Source organism: Rhagoletis pomonella, unplaced genomic scaffold (genome assembly GCF_013731165.1).
Source record: "Rhagoletis pomonella isolate Grant_MI unplaced genomic scaffold, Rhpom_1.0 Rhpom_scaffold_01781, whole genome shotgun sequence".
Lineage (NCBI taxonomy): Eukaryota > Metazoa > Arthropoda > Insecta > Diptera > Tephritidae > Rhagoletis > Rhagoletis pomonella.
Window position 1 is genome coordinate 14,253 of NW_023460335.1, and position 24,000 is coordinate 38,252.

The window sequence follows — 24,000 nt, forward strand, 5'->3', positions numbered from 1 at the left end:
TCATATACAAATTTAGGTGTACCGTTAATTTCTTCATGATCCAATCATCGGATCTAAACCAAATTACGGGACGACCCTTGAGGTGTCATCTTTCCAATAAAAAAAGAATTATTGAAATCGGTTCACGTGGTGCAAAGTTATGTATTCCGATGAATTGATAACCTCCCCTTTTTTGAAGTCAGTTAAAAATGTTTGAGTTCTGTTAATCTTATGTAAATAAAGTGCAGTTTATGAATTTTAAACCGTTTATTTATTTATTACATACTGTACATAAAACTTGCATAAATGTATTTCAAAGAGCGTATTATCTTGAAGCGAATTTTCAGTATACTCCGGTGATATATCTTCTAAAATATAAAACCCCCCCTAAAATATATTCCTGGGTGCGCCCCTGGTACACACATGTTTGTAATTGAAGCTTTGCTCTATGCTAGCTCTTTGCTTTGCTCTCCGCTCCACTATGTTTTTACCCTTAGGGTCACTTTCTAGATAAGAAGTATTAGCCCGCACATCATGTCAAAATGTTCCTAGAAAAGAAATACTCATTTTGACAACATTTCTTTGCTTATATCTTGATTAAAAACATTTTTAATATTCTGTAAACAGAATCGTGGCATTTTGCACTGACGCTGACATTAAAATCTCTATCTCTTTCTAGTTTCAGTTATTCGATGTTGTGGACCCTAATTTTTTACTCAAAATGCATTTTGTTGTACTTAAAATGAAAAACTTTCTATTAGATTACACATTTTTTCTATTAATACGAGTGCACATTTTTTGGGCTGACTTTACAACTTTGTGATTAATTTTTTTATTTACTTCACTTTTCAGACGCCGATATCAACTTAAAGGATACCTCCCGCAAATTCGGCACAGGCGGTCAAACTCTTACCCCTCGACATACTATTGATGCCATTTTGGGTCTAAAGAATCGCAATGAAGGCGGTGAAGGTAAGTTTAAATTTTTTTTTGAACCAGGTGTCAGCTATTGATGCTATTAATTTTATAGTTTTTTATTATTTTTATAATTTTCTGGAACCATGATATAGATCGTCAGATTGTGAAAATCCATACACGAGTAGAATATATTTTGAATTGATTAGTTTTCGGTTGATAGATTGTAATTGAAATACATAAGTTACTGCTGTAATATTGATCTGCATATGTTGAACTTTGAATTCAAGATGAAATATCTATTTTTGTACTTTTTTCATTACGCATTTGCAAGGTCCATTTCTAAAACACTGGGATATTTTGTCTAATTTTGATTGCATCTTTCCTAACAAAACCCCAAATTTTGATGATTTATCTTGTTGTGAACTGTTTGAGAAATACATATGTACATATATATCCATTTTAAAAGATATATTCAAAATTCATTTGAAGCTTTGGATATTTGTAACTCCGATGCTTTTCCAAATGTTCATCAAGTCCTTAGAGTCATATGTGTTTTACCTTATACGACTGCCGCGAATGAAAAAACATTTGCGCCGCCTAAAAGCTTATTTGAGATCAACTACGAGAGAAGATCGTCTCAATTTTCATCGCAATCTCAATGTTAATGTTGACTCTGCGAATTGCAGTATTGAAAGCAGAATAATTTAGTAAACAACCTGTTCGAGACTTTTCTTTGAGTTGTCGTGAATTAAAACCCAACTACAAGCATTTAAAAAATATAAAAAATAAGGCATCCATTCAAACAAAAAACATTCAAATAACCACCCAGTGGCTTTCTACAGAACAAAACGCCAACAATTTTCGCATATTGCAAAAGAAAGTGTGACAATAAAAAAAAATGTTTACACAAATAAATTTATTTGGAGTTAGTCAATCTAAAAACCATCTGTTCTACAAGGGCGATTTCATGCTCGGCGACATCACCGTCAGACACCAATCAAAATTGCATTATAATCCATTTAAATCGTCTACTAATCCCCGGATTAAAAGCAAAAAAAAAAGAGTACCAAAAGCGCACAAAACACACCCACGCAAAAAAGCATTAAAACTTTCAAGAAAACAAAGTAAATTTGCAAAGTGTGAAAAGTATAGCAAAACGCCAGCAAACGCCCACTCGCGTGAATTTGTGAAAATGTATAGTAAATAAAACAAATGCGCACGAAGGATAATGAAATCGGCTTAATCCTTTTACGAAATCACGAAATCAGCTAAAGTTGGCATCGACGAACGCTTTCGCTGGCGCTCGTTATCAGTTGTCGTGCATCTAAATCTGCTAAATTGCATTCCAAACCGAAAAGCGAAGGTGGTAAAGGATGACGCTGATTGTGTTGGAAAGCTAATGCTTAAGTGTAGATACGGAAGAGGCATACAAACAAAGTGGCTGTACATCTACATGCTTGCATATAAAATTGGTTAGATGTAGCTACTTACATAGATATATATGTACCCCATTATGCCGCTTGAAATAGCATTAATTTTAAGTCAGTTTCTTTTGTACACGAAAACAAGTGTTAATGTGATTTCGCGATTAAGATATTACAAATTGTTAGTCTGCATAATTTCTTAACTCCACGGAGAACTCTTAGTGCAGAATAACTGTTCAATGGATTTAAAAATTAAGAATTAAAAACTTGATTGCTTATTTATTTATATTTTTGTTTAAATATTTTTGTGCCTAAACGATCATTCTGGTTTCATATCGATACAGATATACAGCAAATAATAATGTTTGCCAGTTATAGTTGCTAAGCAAAGTGCAAAAATTTAAAACAACAGAAAAATACAATTAGAGCCAATTTTCCCTACAAGGGTTACATATTACTGAGGCGTATTCCAAAAGTCGTCAACCTAAAAATTTAAAAAGTGGTTTGGTAATATAGAGATCACAAAATTCCCTTGACCATTGACATGGTGTGTATTAAAGCGTAACCTGCAGAAAAAATTATCAAATGTTAAAAATATCCCACTTTTAGTTAAACTTTTGCTGGATTTCGATAAAATATGTATATAACTTTTAGTTCAGTACAAAAAGCTACCTTAAAACTAGTTGAAAAGTAAAGCCGGAGTCATGTAGACGTAATCGGGAGTTTGTTTTCTTTAAACAAGTTTCAATTTAAATATCCTCATAAAAATTTTACTTTGAACACACAATTTTTTCTGCACTTCCCAAATACTTTTTCCAAGTCAGGACAAATAAAGATCGAAATTTTATGTTATCATTTTGAGGTTACGTCTGACAGAATTGAATATGGGATCATCTACAGCAGAATATGTAAACAAATATGTAATGTTAAATAAAGGAAGTAAAAAATAAAAAAAAATAAATGTTTTTCGTTTTGATATTTTATGTCCAAAAGTAGTTTGGTACAAGTTAGTTGACATCTCATGCAGAGGTAACCAGCGTTGACTATTTCGCCGTCATCGCCGTGGAAATATGGTTAGCTCTCCCCAAGGAAAATATACAGAGAATAGTGACCTTTAGTTCCTTCCTAATCAGCTTACAGTTAGACACATTTCCTGCAGGTTAGTTTAGGGCTCGCATTGACATTTAATTAGATTGTTTAATTATATTGGATGACAGCTGCATTTGATCCTGCCATGAAGGAAATGAGCCGGTGGAACATCTTTTCAGCCTCTGCCCCACCTTGAAAGAATTAGATATGAGGCATTTAGCCCAAATGTGTTGAGAGACGAACACCTGAGCTCTTTGACACTCGACAATCTGCTTAAGTTTATTCGTAAATCATGCAGATTTAAGTGCGGTTAAAATGGTCAAAACAATGGACGGCAAGTAGTCTGAGTACTGTTCTCAGCTCGCGTGGTTTTGCACCTGGTTCGGGCAAAAAAAAAACCTGACTTAAATCAGCAAAAATGTTAAGCACGAAAATGGAGCAAGATGACTACCCTAGGATACATCGGACGGAGGTTAGATTGGGTTAGGTTGTGGCGGCAGACCCGAGAGGATCTCTATTAGGCATTTAATTAGACCAGTTTTCGCGCAGCGGTTGAAATTCAACCTTTTAAGTTAAGGGAGTTGGGGTGGGGTGGGCTGAGCTGAGCCAAATTGGGTTTAAATGAGTTGATTAAAGTGAATTAAGGAGAAATGCATTGAACAACATAACAGAATATAACTTAACATAACATAACACAACACAATACAATACAATACAACACAATACGATACAAAACGATACAACATAACTCAAAATAACATAACATAACAGCATTACATAATATAACACAACATAAAATAACATTACATTACATAACATAACATAATATGACATAACATAACATACCACATCCACAACGCAAAACAACACATCACAACACAACACAATTTAACACCATACAATACAACAGAATAAAACACAACACAAAACAACACAACAAAATACAATACAACACAACACAACATAATACAATACAACAAAATACAACACAACATGATATGTCATCCTTCAATTTTATCTTTTTCTTTTTCTCTTTTTTTTTGTGTTTTCGTCTTTTCGTTTTTATATTTATCACTTCCTTGACTTTAATTCAGATCAGATTCAGATATTTAGCAAATTTGCTACGCTCATAGCAAATATTCAAATGCGGGGCACTATACGGCGTATATGTATCCTCAGGTATTTGTATGGATGGAAGAATTCATCTTAAAAATCTTTGTATTTGTTTCACTTAGAAATTGGAGACTTCCTTATCATATTTTTCTACTTCAGCTGCACAGTCTGCTTATGCATATTCGTATACGCATACATATGTATGTACGTGAACTTTTCATCGCCTTCTTGACCTTTATTCAATATCCTGTTGGCTTCCTTTCGGTGCCGCTTTGTATTTGTACTTGTATTGTGGGCAACATGTTAATGTTGAAATAATAGTTGCAAATGCTATGTAATCACTGCTAAAGTTGTCGGAATATTTATGATTTATTGCCATTTGAGAAAAATATTTAGAAATGAGGCCATGCAAACCAAAGCAGCATTTCGTTTATTAGTTTTAAAAGCTGTTTATTTCTCCTGCAAAATTTCTTATTCGCTAAGTAAGGCATTTTCCATTGATGGGGATGTTGCGTAACGTTGACACATTATTGAGTATAAACGCAACTTAAGGCAGTCACTTTCACAGCCGGAACAAAGTATCGGCACAGCAAATTTTTCACAATATATGCAACAATTTTCGCCAATTTTTTAGAACAATATGGTTCTTTCCACAACAAAAAACATAAAAATATAATTCCTAAACTTTGAGCAAAACTGGCAAAAATTCAGCAAACTTTCAAATTTTTAATAAGATTTTTTAAAATTATTTGAGTATGCAGATTTGTAGCCCAATCAATTTTATTATAATAGTGTACAAATTTTAGGTAGCTAGGAATTACCGTTGATTTTTGGCAATTTTTTTTCACGTAGTCTCTTCCATACAAAAATTTTTTTTCGAAAATACTTTATATGGAAACAAGTAATTTTTAGCGAAAAAAAAACGAGTTCAATTCTCATATAAAAAAATATATATCGGATCTAAACCGGACCACCTCTGAGACATTACCTTTCCGATGCAAAAAGAATTAAATATCGGAATCGGTTGACGTGGTCCAAAATTATGCGGTAACATACATAAAAAAAAAAATGCAAAACATCTTTAACAAAAAAAATCTTCGATTTTTGACTAGCTCCGAGCTTACATTTTTCTGTACTAGAATTTAATGGGCTGCGAAGCTGCATACTCACAAAAAATCGAAAAAATCTGATTAAAAAGTTGAAAATTTGCTGAATTTTCGCTAGTTTTGCACAAAGTTTAGGAGTTATATTGTTATGTTTTTTGTTACAGAATGAACCATATTTTTATATAAAATTTGCGGAAAAATATTAGAATAAAAATTTTTCCATATAGTTTTGTGAAAAATGTGCTAGCCAATACTTTGTTCCGGCAGTGTATGTATCTATATTTGTGCATGCAAAACCACCGACAACTACGTATATATGTATGTGTGTATATGAAATTGTCATGACACACGCCCAGTAAACAGACTGAACAAATGCCTCGAACATTTAATTAAAATCTTTGATTCTCTTTAATAGATGGTTTCGTCCTTTGAGCAATTAAGTAACGTGATTCATGACGAAAATGACAGTAATAAAATCAAATTAATGACATGACGCGGTGACAATTACAAATGTGTGTGCAAACAAATCTATACGTACTAATACTGGTATATGATACATGTGTATGTATGTACGTACATATACATACATACAAAGGTGGGCAACAAATTAGAGCCAACATTTCCTGACATGTTTTTCACCGTAAGCTATTTGCTCTCAGGTAATGGGGGCTTTCCTTGTTATAAGTTAACTATATTTTATAGGTTCCCCAGAACCTCTAGAAAATGCCAGAAATTGCAATGGTGGGGATAAATAAAAAGTCTTGTAGTATTAAAAAATGGTTAAATAAACAATTGTGTACTGTTATGCGAAGTCTCCCGAAGAGAACCAGAGTTTTTCTATCGAAAAATATTGATTTTCTATAATTCTATACCGTTCCTACGAAAAGTTGGTTTTTGATCATGGACACACATCGACAACTTTTAGCATATATATTTACCTGTATATATTTTTTGATTTCAAAGTACTCCCATGTTGTATATATTTTTGGGTAACGAACAATCCCTGTGGGGTATGTAATGCACACACATATATACATATGTTCGTATGTGACTATATGTATATGCCATTGACAACATAATTAGAGTTTTTATATAAATAATTATATTCGGAGGTCATAGGTTCAATTAAAGTGGTCGATTGTTTTTGTAATATTGAAATTCTCTGCCCTTGACTGCAATGTGTGAACACAATATTTAATTATCTTAACCATAACTTGGTTATTCAATCAATGTCATTAATTAGTGTGTATTTATGAGCAGATAATTATTGTAATTATTATTTTATTTATTTTTTTGTTAATTACCATATTTCCCAAAAAATAAGTAGACATTATTTAATGGCGGAGTTAAAAAATGCGTCTGTGTGTGGGTATTATGGAAATGCCTATGTATTCCACGAAACACCACATACATATGTATGTATGTAGCTTTGTACATACTTACATTTCTATTTATATATTCATACACATGTAACCTTCGATGCACAAGAAAAGCTTTAAATAAATTATGTTTTAATTACGTCGATAATAAGCCACGATATTATACAAAAGTAAACAAAAAAAATCAATAACAACACCTTCCAACCAATTACGGCGCGCGTTGCTTTTACCGTTTACATACTACATACCTACACATATATTTAATGCGTGAAGGCTCTGACTCCGCCACAGACTTGCCATTGTGTAACTAAATTTATTTGATTTTAATTTTTTGATTTCCTTTTTTTTTTTTGCAAACCTCTATGTAGATCCTAAAACCAATTAAGCGCAACGCAATACAAATATAAAAATCAATTAAAAATGGCTACTGTAGGCGTGCGTGAGTGTACATACCTGCGTGTGTGTGTATACCACCTGTATACCCGCGTATTTGTTCATCGAACAGAGTAGCAGCTGGAAAGTCACTCACTCACATCACTTAGCTGCTGCTGTTGCCGTCAAATAAATTTAAGCGGCTAGTAGGCGTTACTAGTTGTCACAATAATTGAATGGCTGGCTGGCTGGCTGGCCGGCAGCGAGTATAGAGACACAAAATTAATCGAATTACTTGCAAATTTAATGAGTCAATAAAACTGCAAAAACATTAAGTGGCAATACAACAAAAATAAAACAAGAAACACTACCATAATGCAAGCATTTCAATAGACTCGACGGTAAAGCACACATACATAGATACATACATATATGGATATGTGGTACACTGCGTATGAGTATTACAAAATGTTAAACCTGACAGTTTAATCCAAATAAAAGTAGATGTCGATAGTCCGTATGGCAAAAAAGAGTGCATTTAGGAAAAACGCAAACTCATTTACACTCACGCGCAGTCAAAATTGCATTTATAAATCATCCCTTTAATGGCATTCTTACATAGCTACATGCATACATACAGTGACTCAAACAAATGACCAAGCGTTTTTTTTTTTAAATATTCGTAAAATTTTTCCAGCTAATTTTTTTCTGTTATTTTTATATAAAAATATCGTCTAATTTTTTACCAAAACCGTGTAAATCACAGTTTCAAACTTTAAGAAAATTCAACAAATTTTCATCAAAATTTCAACCTTTTATTCTGAATGTTTAGAAAATTTTTGGGTATGCAGCTTTATAGCCCATACAATTTTAGTAGTGTAAGTTTCAAACTGCCAAAAAATTGCGCTGATTTTTAAGATTTTTTTTTTAGGCTACTTTTTCGGGTTTTTTAATACAAAAAGCGCAATTTGTTGCTGACGGTCTCCCGCGTTTTATTTCATAAGAAATTCATACTTATACTGCATACCCAAAAATTTTCTTAAAATTCAGAATAAAAAGTTTGATGAAAATCTGATGAATTTTGCTAAATTTTGTATAAAGAATCGGTAACAAAGTTCGCGGCGAGTAAATTTTTGACAACTAGGAGGTGAATAAAATTTCAGTAGCAAATGAGGCTAGTGAAATTTTTGACAAATGAATAGAAAATTTTGACAAACGCAAAGATTGCTGATGTGTAAAATTTTTTGTAAAATAAAAGCTTAAATTGATGAATTGCGATCAGCGATGGTAGATGTTTTCTTAAAATATTAATTTCACTTCAATTTGTAATATTTTGTGCCGCATAAATCTGCAGTTATCGAAAATTTAATGCTGTCAAAAAAGATTTCATTTCACATCGCAAATTGGCAAAACTCTCTCACCATAGTAAAAATATTATTTAACAGCTTTCTCCATAGAACTTTTTTACCGATTAACACACGCCCAAAGTTTGAAACTGTGACTTACGCGGTTTTGGTTCAAGCTTAAAACATATTTTTATATAAAAACAACAAAAAAAATGTAGTTCGAAAAACATTATGAATATTTGAAGAAAAGCAACGCGTGGTCATTTGTTTGAGTCACTGTATGTATGCGAACGCCATGGTATAGCCATCAGCAGTGCTGCCAACTGTTTTCGAGTGAAAAAATTCAGTTTTTTATAAAAACCCGCTGGAAAAAAGCTAAATCCCACAAAACAAAACCTGTCAAATAAATAGGTGAAAATATTTATGTAATTTTAAGCAATTCATTTGAAACACTACTTGAAATTAAAATTAAATTAATAAAAGAAATAAGACTTGCTTTCACCAAGTTTAGTTGACTGAATAAAGTTCAAGGTCTGCATTAGACCAAGGTAGTGAAAGTAAATGAATTCAAATTCCGCCAGATCGAAAAACAATTTGTTGCCACCTGCATCCGTACATATAAGTTTGAACTTCTGCCCAAATTGGAATGTATGACTTGGTTATATTATTCTATTTTACAAAATTAATGCTATTAAACTGAATTACTATTTATTCTATGATATCAAACTGTAATTAAAATTTTTTAGAACGTCTTCTATCTCCTCATGCGATGCGCGTAAGCATTGCCTACAGAAAACATATTAACTTTTTTAAACGTATCGAAATTATCTGGTAATAGAAATTATCTGGTAATCTTAAATACACATTGATGTACGTATTTATTGTTTAAGGGAAAAAGCTAAAAATCCGTCAAAAAATTCTTCAAAAAGCTGGATTCCCCGCTTGCCGCAAATTCTCATTTCCTGCCGCTAAATGGATTTCGAAAAAGCCAGATTCGACGGGAAAAGCAGAGCTAAATTGGCAGCCCTGGCCAGCAGTCATGGCTTAAGACAAATTAGTCGACAGTCATACGTTCGGACAGACAAGTGAATTGAATTGAGTTGCTCACAATTTGTTAATAACCTCATTAAAGATCTTAATGACCGGGCAATACATACATACACATGTACATACGTCAGCCGTAGACAAATTAAAGTGCGGCGCGTGAGTGGGTAGGCAGGTTGCCAGTTGCCAGGCTCTCCCAGTGCTTTTTATGCATGTATGTACATATGTTTGTATATAGTATATTAACAAAGGCGCACCTTAAATGGCAGAAGCGAGATGCTGAATGCGAGTGGGGTCAATCTGAATTAAAGTGCGCTTCAAACTGTCAAAATGCATTTAAACTGACAGCTGATGCCTAAGCTACCATTTATATGAAATTATTGCTTGCTAGAGTGGGTGCAGCGAAATGGGAGGAAGAGAGATCAGCCACTCAGCGTTTTAGATTATTTAGTACGAAAGTAGTAATTAATTTTTTTGAAAGCAATTGAAACGCTTTATGATTGGAAAATTGGTGGCCGCTGTGGTGTGTGGCCAGCAGTGCGCGCTACTTTTCCAGCTAAGGCCACGTACCGAAATGACTCGGGTTTTTTCCGACCAAAGGCTGTTGTTACGGGGACCTAACCCCGTCCAGTAAGGCGAATCCTATCAATTGTTTTTCGTCCATGAAGCAATACCTTACAGCCGCATTGCTTCGGATCCTTAGGTATACTGCGCGCGGGAATCGAGCCCAACCCCGGACCAGAAATCAACTTCTGCTGCGTCTTCTAGAGACGAGTTCATCCCAACTCTATTTCCGTTGGGTGTAACTCATAAACTGATCGTAGCCTTCATCGCCATTGGGTCCAATGGACACCATGCTTGGGCTCTCGAGAGCTACATCGCCGTTCACCTTCGTCCGTAAGTGCCGCGAGAAGGCTGAGGGCGGGTTTTACACACCCTGCACCTACCAAGCCCACACAACCACGACATGTTTACCCATGTTGTTATTTCTCTACCCTGACCTTTCTCGGTTTCGCACAAGTCTATTTTTGTGTAACATTTTGAGATCGTGGCAACCGTCTGCCCACAGCCGTTATAAGCCTAATATTACCTTGCCAGTTTTCATTCAGTAATAACTTGTTCTTCTGTTTCCCTCCCTCTAATTGCTGTCCATCGTATTGTTTGATTGGTTATGCGTGGCTAAGTGGCTTCTCAAGAACATCATTAAGATTGAGATAAATGCATTTTCGTATCGACTGATGCGGCATTAAATTGAGCAGCAATAAGAACTCTAATGAATTTGTATAAGCGTGACATGGACATATAAGAATTGGACGCCTACCCGGCAACAACAAAGCCTAAGCACACTTAATTCGGACACTGAAAAATGAAAACAAAAAAAAAATGTTGTGGCGAATGGACTAAAGAGTGTAGAAAATCCTTGTCATGATTGACATTTTGTGTCTGATTGCGGCTTGTTATGTTGCGCGTTTAAATGCAGACATTTGTGAAGGTAATATTGCTGCCTTTTGAATATCAACAGTGGTTAACACAAAGCTGGAAGACGGTTAAAAGCAAAACAAGAAACTATCAAATACAAAAATACTTAATATGTACAATAAAAAAAAACAGAATGTAAGCCCTGTGAGCTGCTGCGCGGCGGCCACTGCCACTACTTGAAGAGCGTTGATCTCGTACGCGTCGGGATATTTGTACTTTGATGCTAATAATCAAAATTTATACGCCTCCCAGGTGGGCTGACGAACAAATTAACCACTGCTACTGCTGTGCTTCATACATAGCACTTAATTAAGAAATTAAAAAATAAAAATAAAATAACACTAGGAAAGCGAATCGCAACCGAAAAGTGTTAATCGACAAATTGCTTGGAAAATTAAACAAAAACCTTACATAGAGAAACTTGCACAATGCGTGTAGCGAAAATTTGTAGTAGCTCAACTGGAAGCTTAACCCAGTTACTGGAGGTTAAGCACCCAACTTTGCAGACAATGGAAATACTTATGCTAGCTGTTAGCTCAGCACAAGTCCACTTAACGGCAACTCAGCTCACCGCTATCCCCCGCCGCTGCGCCTTCTTGCTGCGGTGTCTTACTTAGCTTTGCATTTGGCATTCATCGTTTGCCGGTTTCGGGCCACCGCGCTGTACGAGTGGCTATAACTAATTGGCGGTAGCCCACACTGATCGTAAAACAATTACTAGTGCGTTTGACTTGCTCAATTAATGTGGCTCGCCAGTTGTACGCGTTTCGAAGAAAGCCAGCAATCAGCTGGTGAAATTGGGAGTTTTTTATTGTGAATGTGTCGGAAAATTAATGAATTGATCGACAGCTCAATTTGTACCGATGAATATTTAGCTTAAAATACAACCGTTCATTGGCATTCGTTTTGGCAATTAAAAACGCCAATTACACTATGTAACAAAATTACAAAAAAAGGTCAAAAAACTTGGAACACAATACAGCACATGCTAGTTTAGGCACCGCCTTCTTTTTTTTTTTTGCCACGAAATTTTATTTTTGCCACCAGCCACTTTTTTAGCCACTTCTTAAAATGATTTTAAATATTAAAGTGAATATCCTTTTCCATGCCACTCCTAACTCAATTCGGCAATAAAATTTACATATGTATATATGTATTATAACTACTATTTCTGGTTGAAACGCGCTCCAAATTCATAGCTGCTGCCGAGTATGATTTTTTTTTTGCTTGGGACAATGTACAAGTAAACACAAACACAAATTTTTGGGTACTTCTATGCTTATTTTAAATATTTTTCAAGGATATTTATTAAAACAACTTTAGATATAGACGAATACGAGACCGATACTGGTACCGAAGAAGCGCCATGCAATAAGACTACAAACACACACATGTGTTTATGTACTAAAATATATTAATCTACACTGGCGGCAGAAATAATAGACACGACTTACTTTGAAAAGTTTTTTATGTTTAATATTTTTTTATAAAAGCCTGTCTCGTTATACAACAAACACCATATAAAACTCTTTTTAAAAATTTATACAAAAGTTATAAAAATTCGACTCATTTTCACAAATTTTTTTATTTTTTTTTTAAGAATTTTTAGAAACATTTTTGGTTTGCAGTTTCATAACCCATTTTAGTACAATAAAGTGCAAGTTTCAAGTGGCTAGAAAGCACCGTTGATTTTTGACAATTTTTGTTGACGATGCTAGGCATTCTCTTCCATATAAAAAAATGTCGAGCACACTTTGTATGGGAAAAAATGCGTGACACCGTCAACAAAAAAAAATCTTAAAAACAACGGTATTTTGAAGCCAATTGAAACTTGCACTTTATACTAAAATTTAATGCGCTACAAATCTACACACCGAAAATTTTTTCTAAAATTTCTGAATTAAAAGTTTGAAAATTCTTAGAAGTACGACGAGTATATTATTTCTGCCGCCAATGTATATAAATTTCAAGCTAAAATATGCAAATTTTTTGTGTTCTTTACATTATATGTGAATAATTTTCTACCTAAATTAGAAAAAAATAAATTAAAAATATATTTTCATTTGCAATGAAAGTTATTAGCAACTGTTTTAGCAAAAGCTAGGATATTTAGCCACTTTTAAAATCGAATGTGGCCACCACTAAAAATTGTCAGCGGCAACACTGGCGGAGCGGTGGCAATATAATTTTTTTCCGGTGGTATGCGTACTCACTTTTGGCTGTAAAAATGGGTGAAATGTGAAGATTTTTAAAAGGCGTGAATGTTCGCGCCATGAATTGTGTTTTCTTTGGAAACAAAAACGAGTTTTCACATTGAAACTGTAAAATTTGTATCTACATATTTTTTTATTAACGTCAAAATTAGCTTAGTAAAAATACTGGAAGCTAAGGTTGTACGGGATAGAAAGAATTTGTTGATCTTATTTCACTTATAATTTATTGGAGATAGTAGCTCCTTCGGAGTCATAAACAATTATTATTTCCAGCAGGCTTTAGTTGAAAGAAAACTCCTTCATAAACACTCCTGTTCACAGCGCAGGCACCAAAGTATGCTAAACCACTAAAATTAAGGGGATTTGAAGTGAGTTAAGGCGAGTTGAGCTAGTCAACTGAAGTGAGTTCAGGCAAGTTAAGGAAAGTTAGGGTAAGTTCAAATGAAGTGAGATGAGTTAAGGTGAGCTTAGCTGAAATAACATTAGTTGGGGTGAGTTGGCATAACGTAACATAACATAGCATAACAAAACATAATATAATATAACTTTCCATAACATAAAAACATATCTCATTCTTAAGGCGCTGGATCTATCTTTGTCGAGACTGGGCCATATTTGACGAGCTATCCCATTAGTTGATTCTGCAATACGTTTTCTATTTGAAAGCTCGATAAAGAATGTGTAGATTAAACCAGTAGTATACTCAATCATGAGACGTATCTGAGTCATAATTACCTGGTATATCTCTGAGTCCCAGGACCCAAATAATCCTTATGGTGCGCTTGTATTCTAGATCTTTTAAAATAAAATGTTAGCAACCTTAAGCTATTTTAGGGGAAGTCGTTAAACATTCTTAAGATATCCCCAAGTCCTCACATGCTTCAAATATACCTAAAACTTCCGCTTGACAGAAAAGTTGCAACAATATCCACCCGTACCGACATCGGTATCCATTTTGGATCCTTCGATGGAGAGTGAGTTATATCCGCTTCATTCGGTCTCCTCCCAATTCTCTTTTATTTAATACGGTGCAATATACTTTAAAAAAGGATGAGGAAAGCAGTTTTCATTTTTGAGTTATGATATTTTTTATTTTTACTTTTTATACTCCACACTTATACAGTTAACAGAAGACTACAGAAAAAGCAATATGTTTCTCTCCATTCTTACAAAACAAAAACTTGCATAATTCGAATGCGAAACAACATTTATTAGCCGCAGTCGTGTTCGTGCTCAGTGACATATGTAGATATTCTCAAACAAAAATGATCAGTTTCGATAAAAGCATTTCGAAATATTTCCTAATATAATTTGGTTCAACTATTTAGGGCATTCATTGGTGTCCGAATTCAGGCGCGTGGTACTCTGCAGCCTTCAAATCAATGGGTTGATATGATTGCTGGAAAATGGGTAACGTAGTTTTCCTGTTGGAATTTTTTTTATCAGCAGACAATTTTTGGAATCACATTCAACTTCGAGACGCCCCAAGATAAACAGCACAATTGCGTGACTTACTCACCCCGCAGTCATATTTGTTTGCCCTTTTAGTATAACCTTTCTTATATATAGTAAAATATATTCACACGACTTTACAAAACTAACTCATAGCAGTAGTCTGCGCGGAATTACCAACAAGCTAGCCTTGACGCTGGATAATTGCACGGTGAAAGGTGTTCTGCCGCTGCGATTATCATCAAAGTCCAAATTTAATTCTTGAAGAAGGTATCTAGTTTAATCCAGTGTTTGCACAGGTAACTTGGTATAGCGGTGTCAAGTTGTCAGACTGGGGCTAAAGAAACTGGAATTCAAGCGGAGCTACAACATACTGAATAAACAATTTTTGACCGATTTAAAAAGAAGGAAAGGAGTCGAGTATAGACGCGTCTTATTAAGTGAATATTCCTCGCATTCAACGACAAGCATTTTTGCTGTTTGTTCTATTGAAAACTACAAGAACCTTTGGTGTATAAATTAGTTTACCTGGCTCTTTTAATAAACAGATATATGTAAATACTTCCTAGATGATTTTAAATCGCACATAAACCACATCAGTGAAAGCTAGCTCAGTGCACATGATAAAAAAAAAATTATAAAAGGGGTTCTAAACGAGCTGTAATAAAAATTGATTTGTATGCTATTCGCTTAGTTATTACTCTTTTTTCATTTCGGCTCATTAGCGTCAATCATTATGTAACAACATATGCCGACATGGTTTACCGCCTACGCTAATTATGCTCAACAAGCATTTTAAAAATCTTAAAAATCTTTCCTTCATTGCTTTCAAATTATTTTGTTTTAATGCTACACTTTCTTATCACAATAGCATAATCGATCTACAAATCCATTTTCTTCAAGAAAAATAACTAAATGGGCTACTCATCTAGCAAACTATATTTTTCCTTGTGATAAAATACTTCATCTACATAGCTTGCTGCATAAACAAATCCTAAAAAACAATCGTTAAAATGTCTTACAAATTGACATTAATCGCGTCAAATTGATGATTTGACACATTTCCTTGCCAGAAAACAAAAGCAAGGCGTGAGTGTGTTGCACATCTCTCGCTGTTAACGACGCCGGGCTCAATTCCTCTGCTTTACAACTTGAGTTTGACGATTACTTGCAACAAGTGAAAACTACAATTAAGCCATTTACAACAATAACTAGCGCCTGTATACCTCTCTTAGTTGGCTGTAGAAGTAGCCGGAATTATGTTTTACTTTTTCGGTTTACTTTTTTTTACCATTTTATTTTTTACTTGAAATCGGCATTTTCAAAGGATATTTTCCTGTGTAAATGGAGCTGTGGCGGCAGATTTGGCGCTTAATTGAAATGTTATTAGGACTGAAACGAAATGTCATGGCCTTCAACTCTAAATGGAATGGAAAGGGGATCAAGTTCGTTCAGATGAGGCAATCAACAGACAAATCAGTTTGGCATTTGCCCGCCCTTTTTACTCGGTCCTTCAAGCCCAATTGGCTGATTTTTGGCCCTATTTGACGAAAGTTGATAGAACCACTCGCTAGAAAAAAACATAGCCCATTAATCTAAAAATAATGCCATAAAAACATTACGAAGTTATATTTTCAAAGAGTATTTTGTTCAAACTGGTAACACGTGTGTGACTGATTTGCTTTATTGTAAATAATAATATTTTGGCGCTTGCACTTTTGCTAAGTGCTTGACCGAGCTGCACCTAAAATTTTTGAGAACAAATTTTAAATTAAAAAAAAAATTTGTGTCCCTTTAAAACAATAACAGCTAAAACCTAAAAGAAAATTAAATACAAATAAAAATAAAATTAAAAATGAAAAAGAAAAAATTACAAAACGAGTTTCTAAACATTAAATTAAATTAAAAAATTTGTTTGCTTTTAAATTAATAATATCTAAACATTACGAGAAAATTAAATTATATTTAAAAAAAAATCTTTATAATTTGCACCAAATCGGACCATAATCGGTAAAAAATTTTTGTGGGAATATTCTTTTTCATATAAGTATCTAATATATTTTCTTAACATGAACCCAATCGAATCATAAATAGGGATTTTCCAAATGACTCGACTTCTCCGCCGCCTAGCGAATTTTTCATCATGATATTGCATTGTTATCTGGTTATGTGCATGTTACTATAGTAAGTAATAGGGATTGGTAAAATAAACAGAAATGACTAAACATGGATTTGACAAGTATTAGAGACGTGAGCAACTTAACAGTAGTAAGGGTTTTTATTTTTTTTAATTTGAATTGTGTCGTTATTAAATAGGACCTTCGATACGTACATACAAGTGAAGTTAAATAAAACCTTGTGAAAAAATATTAAAAAATAAAATAAGTTACTAAAATTAAATGGAATAAAAAAAACTATGTTTCTTTTTAAAATAATATAATCTAAATATTAAAAAAAGTTGATAAAAAAATTACATTAATTAAAGTTACTGAAAAGTAAACGGAATTAAAAAAAAAACAAAATCTTTTTTAAAAAATAACATCTAAAAAGTAAAATAAAACTAAATTAAAAATAAACTAAGTTCCCAAAAGTGAAACTAAAAAAAAATATTTTCGTTTTCAATTAAAATAGTTTAAAAATTAAAACAAATTAAACTAAAAAAATATATTTCTTTTTGAAACAATAAAATCTAAGAGTTAAAAGAATCAAATAAAAAAAGAAATTAATTTAAAAAAGATAAATAAATGAAATAGGTTCTTAAAAATAAAATTATGTAAAAGTAGAAAAAAAAATTTGTTTTAAAAATACACTATCTAAGACTTAACAGACAATTAAATCAAAAACTAGAATTAAAAAATAAGAAAATAATAAGTCCGTAAAAACTAAATGACACTAAAAAAATATAACTGTCCTTAAAATCAAATTAAAACTAAAAAAACTAAAAAACAAACTAAATAAAAAACTGTTAAAGAAGAAAATAATAAGTCCTTAAAAACCAAATGAAAATAAAAACAAAAAATATTTTAATTTATAAAATAATAATGTAAAAATTAAAAGAAATTTAATTTAAAAAAAATGCAATGAAATAAATGACATTATGATTAAACATACAGCATTGCAAGTTGATAAAAGCGTTGTAAAATAGTTTTCTTTTTAAAGCCATAAAATATAAAAGTTAATTAAAGTACAATAACAAATATTCAATAATCCACTGACTTTTGCTGTATTTTTGTACGTATTAAAATGCTCAGAAATTTTTAACGCTTTCAAATCTGGGGAAAATTTTATGTTTATTTAAATATATCTTAATAAAAAATGTTCCGAATAAACTAGAGATTTCACTTGCAAGTTGCTTTGACGTTCGAAATGTAAACTTAATCAAAAAACTTTGGCAAAAACTGGAAATGGTAGCGGCTATTAATTACATTTCATGCCAACAATTAATTGCCTTAAATAGCCAAAATGAAAGGTTTTTAATTTAAGTGAGCAAAATTGTAGATATGCATGCCTTCGACCATTCACATGTACGTAAGTAAGTACGTAGTATGTATGTATTAAATTTGTACTACAAATTTGCCGTTGAATGTGCTACATCGATTACGGCGAATAGAAAGTAGCGAAAGGGGAAGAGTGTGTGTAACTCAATCAAAAAATTAATTTACATTTCAACTCAAATTACCGCATTAAAATCGAGCACTGTACAAACTAATAGTAGTAGTAAGTAGGTGCATGTGTGGTCTAAAGTAGTTCTCTAAGCTCACATATCGTACTAGCGCTCAGCACAGACCAGACCAAAAATTGCATTTAGTTAAACACATCAAAATGCAATTACTCAACACAACGTAATTATACATTTTTCAAAACATTAATTGGACCCACTGTGCGCTAGCCGAGTAATACACTGTACCTTGCCGCACCGCTTCAATTGACTAAATGGCTGGTTACACATGGTATGTATCATTTGCCTAGTATTTTTAATGAAATATGTAGTTCCATGGAAAAGGAAATCCATTTTTGAAATCCGTCGAAGTCGGCGCAATTCGCCTACTTGCCACCAACGATGAGTAAAGCGGGCAACAAATAGCACCCGACGCGACTTTGCCTCACCCGGCTACTCTGCCAACTAACTCTATATGAAGAACATATCATTAACGCCACCCTGACATGCGCTCTCCTAACTCACCTACTAACCTTTTTTTTTGCCAGCCAGCTCGCAGTTAGGAAACTCTTTCAAATTCGAAGCGTTGCAGCAGCTAATGACTTCCTTGCATGTCACAGGATATTTTCTCTGGGCAAATAGCTAAGGAATGACTGTTAAAACTAGCTGCTTGCCACCCAACGATGCAAATGTGTGTGTGTGTGTGTGAACTTTTTGTTTTCTGACGAGGTCGTTTGTGGGTGAGCATTTAAAATAGCACTGTGCGCAGCGAAAAACAAGCGGCGTTTAAGAATTTTTATTGCGCCACATTGTAAATATGACGCGACTAATTGAATGCCGTTTGTTGCAATGCACAAATGTTCATATGAATATGTATTAAATAAAGTATACCCTGCTGGGAAGTTTTTGGGGAAAAGAATTTTTGATTCAGAAATATGTAGTACGTCTGTCAAAACTTCGAGTCACTAGCGATTAAGGCCATCTGGGGGACAGCTTGTGTCCACTAATTGGATGAAAGTTTCTTATTTCAGCTTAAAAGCAATTTGAAAAAATTTTAAAATTTAAGTAATTGCCGACTTCAAAAAACAGGCTTGCAAAATAGCTAAATAACCCTGGCCTGACTCTAGCAGTACGCAAGCGTTAGACCAGCTTAACAGATCCATTACGGGGCAGACAGCTAGTAACACTAGTAGCAGACCTTTTAGGAGCTCCCATAAGTGAAACGGATTCATTGGTGAATCAAGGTGATTCGTCAAAGCAGCGTAGGATCTTGTTTGATTGGTTTAAGTGGATTGCCATCTGGTGCAAGTTTACTATTTTCTTTCCACAAATCGTGCAACCTACAACCATTTGGCGACATAAATGAATTTCAGTACGTTATACAGAGATCGGCAGCCAAAATACACTCAGAAATATTCTAAAGGAATGGTTTGCCGAGAGTCTTTAGCCTCATTCACAGCAAGTGTTCGACTGTCTGTTTTGATCCCGGATCATCGAAACTACGACCGAACCTATTGAAGGGCATTGCAATCCTTTCGGCAGGTACCTCAACGGACCAATGCCTTGTGCACACTGCAGTAAGTTTATAGGTGTCTTCTTTGCTCAGTACTAAGAGAGATTTGGTTTTGCAATGGTAAACGATACTGAACGGTTCCACCTCTGCTTGGCCTTCGAGTGATAAGATTCGGCGACGCATGTCCTCCGCGGGGGACACATTCATTGATCTCTCTCTCGTCTACAGTAATCCACTAGTTGAGATATAACAGACTTAGAAGAGAGAGCCTGAATGGCCGCTTGGTTATCCGAGATTATATTCACCTGCGTTCTCGCGGGTACATTCTCTTTGATGTACCTTACTGCCTCTTTAATTGCAAACGTTTCAGCCAGGAAAACGCTTGCATAGTCTGGTAGCCGATATAGTAACTTGTTTTATATTGCTAAATGTAAACCCCTGCACCAAGCCGGCATTACATCTTTGATCCGTCCGTAAAGATAATTGAGCTCTACAAGAACTGCACCTTTCCTTGAGTCCAGTCACTGCAGCTTGTTAAGTTCTCGCGGGGTTCGTGGTGAACCCAAGTTTTCGAGGGGATATTGGCAGCGCTTTAATTTCAGGCACTAATGAATCAAGGATAGAACCGTGTACAAACGGTCTTTCTTTTCGGGGCCCCAAGGTACGCAGACTGATGGCGGTGTTAGCAGCTGAATTTTCGAGAAAGATATCAATTGGCAATAAATCAAAAAGGACGGCCAAATCATGCTTCGGACAAGATCTCATTGCACCTGTTACGCCAGTAGCTGCTGCCTTTCAATTCCGCTTAGTTTTTTTGCCACGTAATCCCTACCGGCTGACCACTAGACAAGCGGGCTATAAGAGAGTATGGGACATTCTCATAGAGAGTCACCGATGTCTTTCTTGCACGCATGGAATGTACATAAACAAAACATATTCCACGAATTGTGCATAAAAATGGCCCCAGTTGTATACGGGACAGATTCTAGGAAGGACTGCAACCAACCAACCGGGTAGCTCCTGCTATATGAAATGATATTATCATTAGTCCTTGAGTGCGTGGGGAAATTTGACTGCTTTAGTTGGCGTAAAAAGATCCAGTTGGCATGGGAACCAGGCCACAAGGAAGTAGAGGGAAATAAGGTAGCTTAATATCAAGAGAGACGGCAGTTGTCACTCCACAATTGGATCCGATCCTTCGCTGGGTATATGTCCTCATACGATTAAGGAAGAAATCAGGAAAGAGAGAAAAGCCTTGAGAGATTTTTTAATTGGCAAAGTTTAGTAGGATAGCGACAGGCTAGGATTCTACTGGGGGGATATATAGGTCGTGGTGGAAACTTCGTTTCCTAAATCTATCACCAAGTGGATTTTCCTACCGGGTATAAAGTAGAAACCATAGTACAAGCTAATCACTTGGGTGGTAATGCTGATATATGACCATTTCAACGAATCGTTTGTAGTTGGTCGGTGGGTATGTCGTAGTCGTTGATTTCTTGATATTGCGCAACATATGATTAGTGAAAGGCTATGTTTGGGGGTGGCTGAGGTTGCTGAGTTTATATTGAAGGTGGTCAAACCAGTGTGTGAGTTTCGAAATGGGATATCTATGGGAAATACCTAATTAAATTGTAATTACCCGTTTTACGCTGAGTGCTCAGTCAAATTGAAATTTGAAGTTATACAATTACCTTCGAACGAATGAACGTTAATGGACTTTGAAGGATAATCGATTTGTTGAGAAAAGAAACAATCATTTGTCATTCATGTTAATTCGGTTGTCTTGGCTTTATTGTGGTGAGATAAGCATAAATATAATAGTAACTTTTTCATGCGCTCGTATTAGTCGGAAAGCTCTAACAGGCGTTTTCAAGGAGGTAAATATGTATTAATATTGACAAATGAATATGATTAAAGGACAATTTTGTCAGACTGAAATTACAAAAAAAGAACCAAAGATATTACTTGGCTGAATATAAAATCAATATTGTATATTTTTCGAGCTCAAGGTCACATGTTTGGTCGAGCAAATATAGCCAGAAGTTGTTTAGGATGACTGAAGTCGAAATATCCACAAATAATGATGGCTGCTTCTGGAAGATCACCTAAACATTATTGTCTTTCACGCAGGTTTTATAATATGAGGTTGGGTTACCTGACCGCTTGGAGTTCAGAAGACAGTGGTCAGATAAGCATTACACTAGTAGCCAGAGCTGTACTCTGTATACCTTTAAAAGCTCCGTTGATCGCCCCGGTCTAATTGAGTGATACGTATAGGAACCTAACTACATTATAGACTCCCAGAATACACCTCTAATAATAAAGGGAATAATTTACTTCTAGCCAGCATCGATGTGCAGCAAGCGACTCCAGCCGAGATGAGTTCAACTCTTCTTATAATTAAGGATTTCCAGTAGTTAAAAATAAGCCAGTGTCTTTAATCCTAACTACAAGCGGACAGCGGAGGTACAACCTCCAACCTTTTTTATTTTGCTCTTAAGGTGGCGCCTTTTGCAAGGTCGGGGGATGTATTGAGTTTGTGAAGTCGACAGGTTTGGCGTTTCCACCTCTGACGATTGCTGCTTCTGCTCCGGTTTATTCATAGCTTGCTGCCTTGGAGGCACAAAAGTGGATTCCGAGCAGCACGGTCATCAATGATTTTGGGCTTTATAAGAGAAAGTTTTACTGCAAGGACATAATCTATATATGACTGGCTAACGTAGTACCATTTATTTCAAAATCGAAGTACAGATGACATTCGGAATTACGGTTTTTATCGAGCTGTCCTCACCGTATCGTTGAGTAAAATCAGCGGTAGCTCTCGCAGGATGTAATTTCGTGATGTCGGTCTGAGCTATCCGCTTTCTCTTATCAACAAATTAGTTTTTGAATCAAGAGTACTCTCTTTTGTGCCTGCACTCAACTAGTTAGACTCTTTGAAAGCTTTTTCTTAAAACTTCTTTTTTCGTTAGTATATGTAGCGGCAATTCGAGCTATTAACATACCGAAAATTTTATCCTTTCTAAAATAAATTAGCGCCTTCTAAATATTTACTTTATTTCCTTACTAACTATACTAAAAATGTCCATTCTCATTCACAGCCAACGATGACGCCACCGATCTCCGTTGCAACATGTCCCTGGCGCATCTGCGCAATATGGATAATCACATGGCATCAATGCTGCAGCAGTCAACACACCACAAGCATGTCACATTCCCCAATATGCAGTCGCCACCAGGCGCACATCATCATCAAAATGCTGTTGGCTTGCATCTAGGTACGCCCCCACCGCCGCCTCAACACTCTGCGTCGCATCATCCGCACCAAGCACTCAACTATCACAATGCCTTGATGAGCTTTCCACATCAAAATATCACTTCTAGTGGTGGCGGCGGTGGCGCCAATAGTCATTTAAACTACCCGCCACTGGAGTCCGGCAGCACCGATTCGGGCAGCACACGCACCAGTCCGTCCATGAGTAGCGGTGATTATCTCAATTCGATGCATCAGATGGTCGAGGCGAGTCATCTGCAAGCAGCGCTGCAACACCATCCGTCACACCCGCATCATCAACCATCAACGGGACCGCCTCCGCCGCCACATTACAGTCACCAACAGCATTTGGCCGCTTTGGCAGCACACGCTCAAGCGCAGTCGCAGTCGCAACAGGAACAGAAATTTGCTAAATCATCGTCGTCACCAACGACATTTGCCAATCAGTCATACTTTAGTCTCGCCAATGGCTCCGGCGCACTTTGCAGTGGAGGTGCTGTTGCCGGCACGGCTATTGGTAGCAATCACGCCAACCTGCTTGATTACGATGAGCACTCAATGTCTTCAATTTCGGCGAGTGGCGAGATCGATGCGGGCGATGATGAGGATATGAAGGACGGGCAAGGCGACATATCCGGACC

At 35.3% G+C, this 24,000-nt stretch overlaps 1 protein-coding gene across 1 annotated transcript in view; it reads left to right on the plus strand.

Moving 5' to 3' along the window:
- The window catches only part of LOC118752730 (retinal homeobox protein Rx-like), a gene marked incomplete at its 3' end in the record, with an annotated part of 34,119 nt that extends 10,126 nt beyond the window's left edge, over positions 1–23,993 (plus strand). The window contains exons 2-3 of the mRNA XM_036487610.1: positions 832–951; positions 23,187–23,993. Of these exons, the coding sequence (XP_036343503.1) occupies positions 832–951; positions 23,187–23,993 (927 nt within the window). The remainder of the gene's footprint in view (positions 1–831; positions 952–23,186) is intronic.
- Positions 23,994–24,000: the final 7 nt, after the last annotated feature.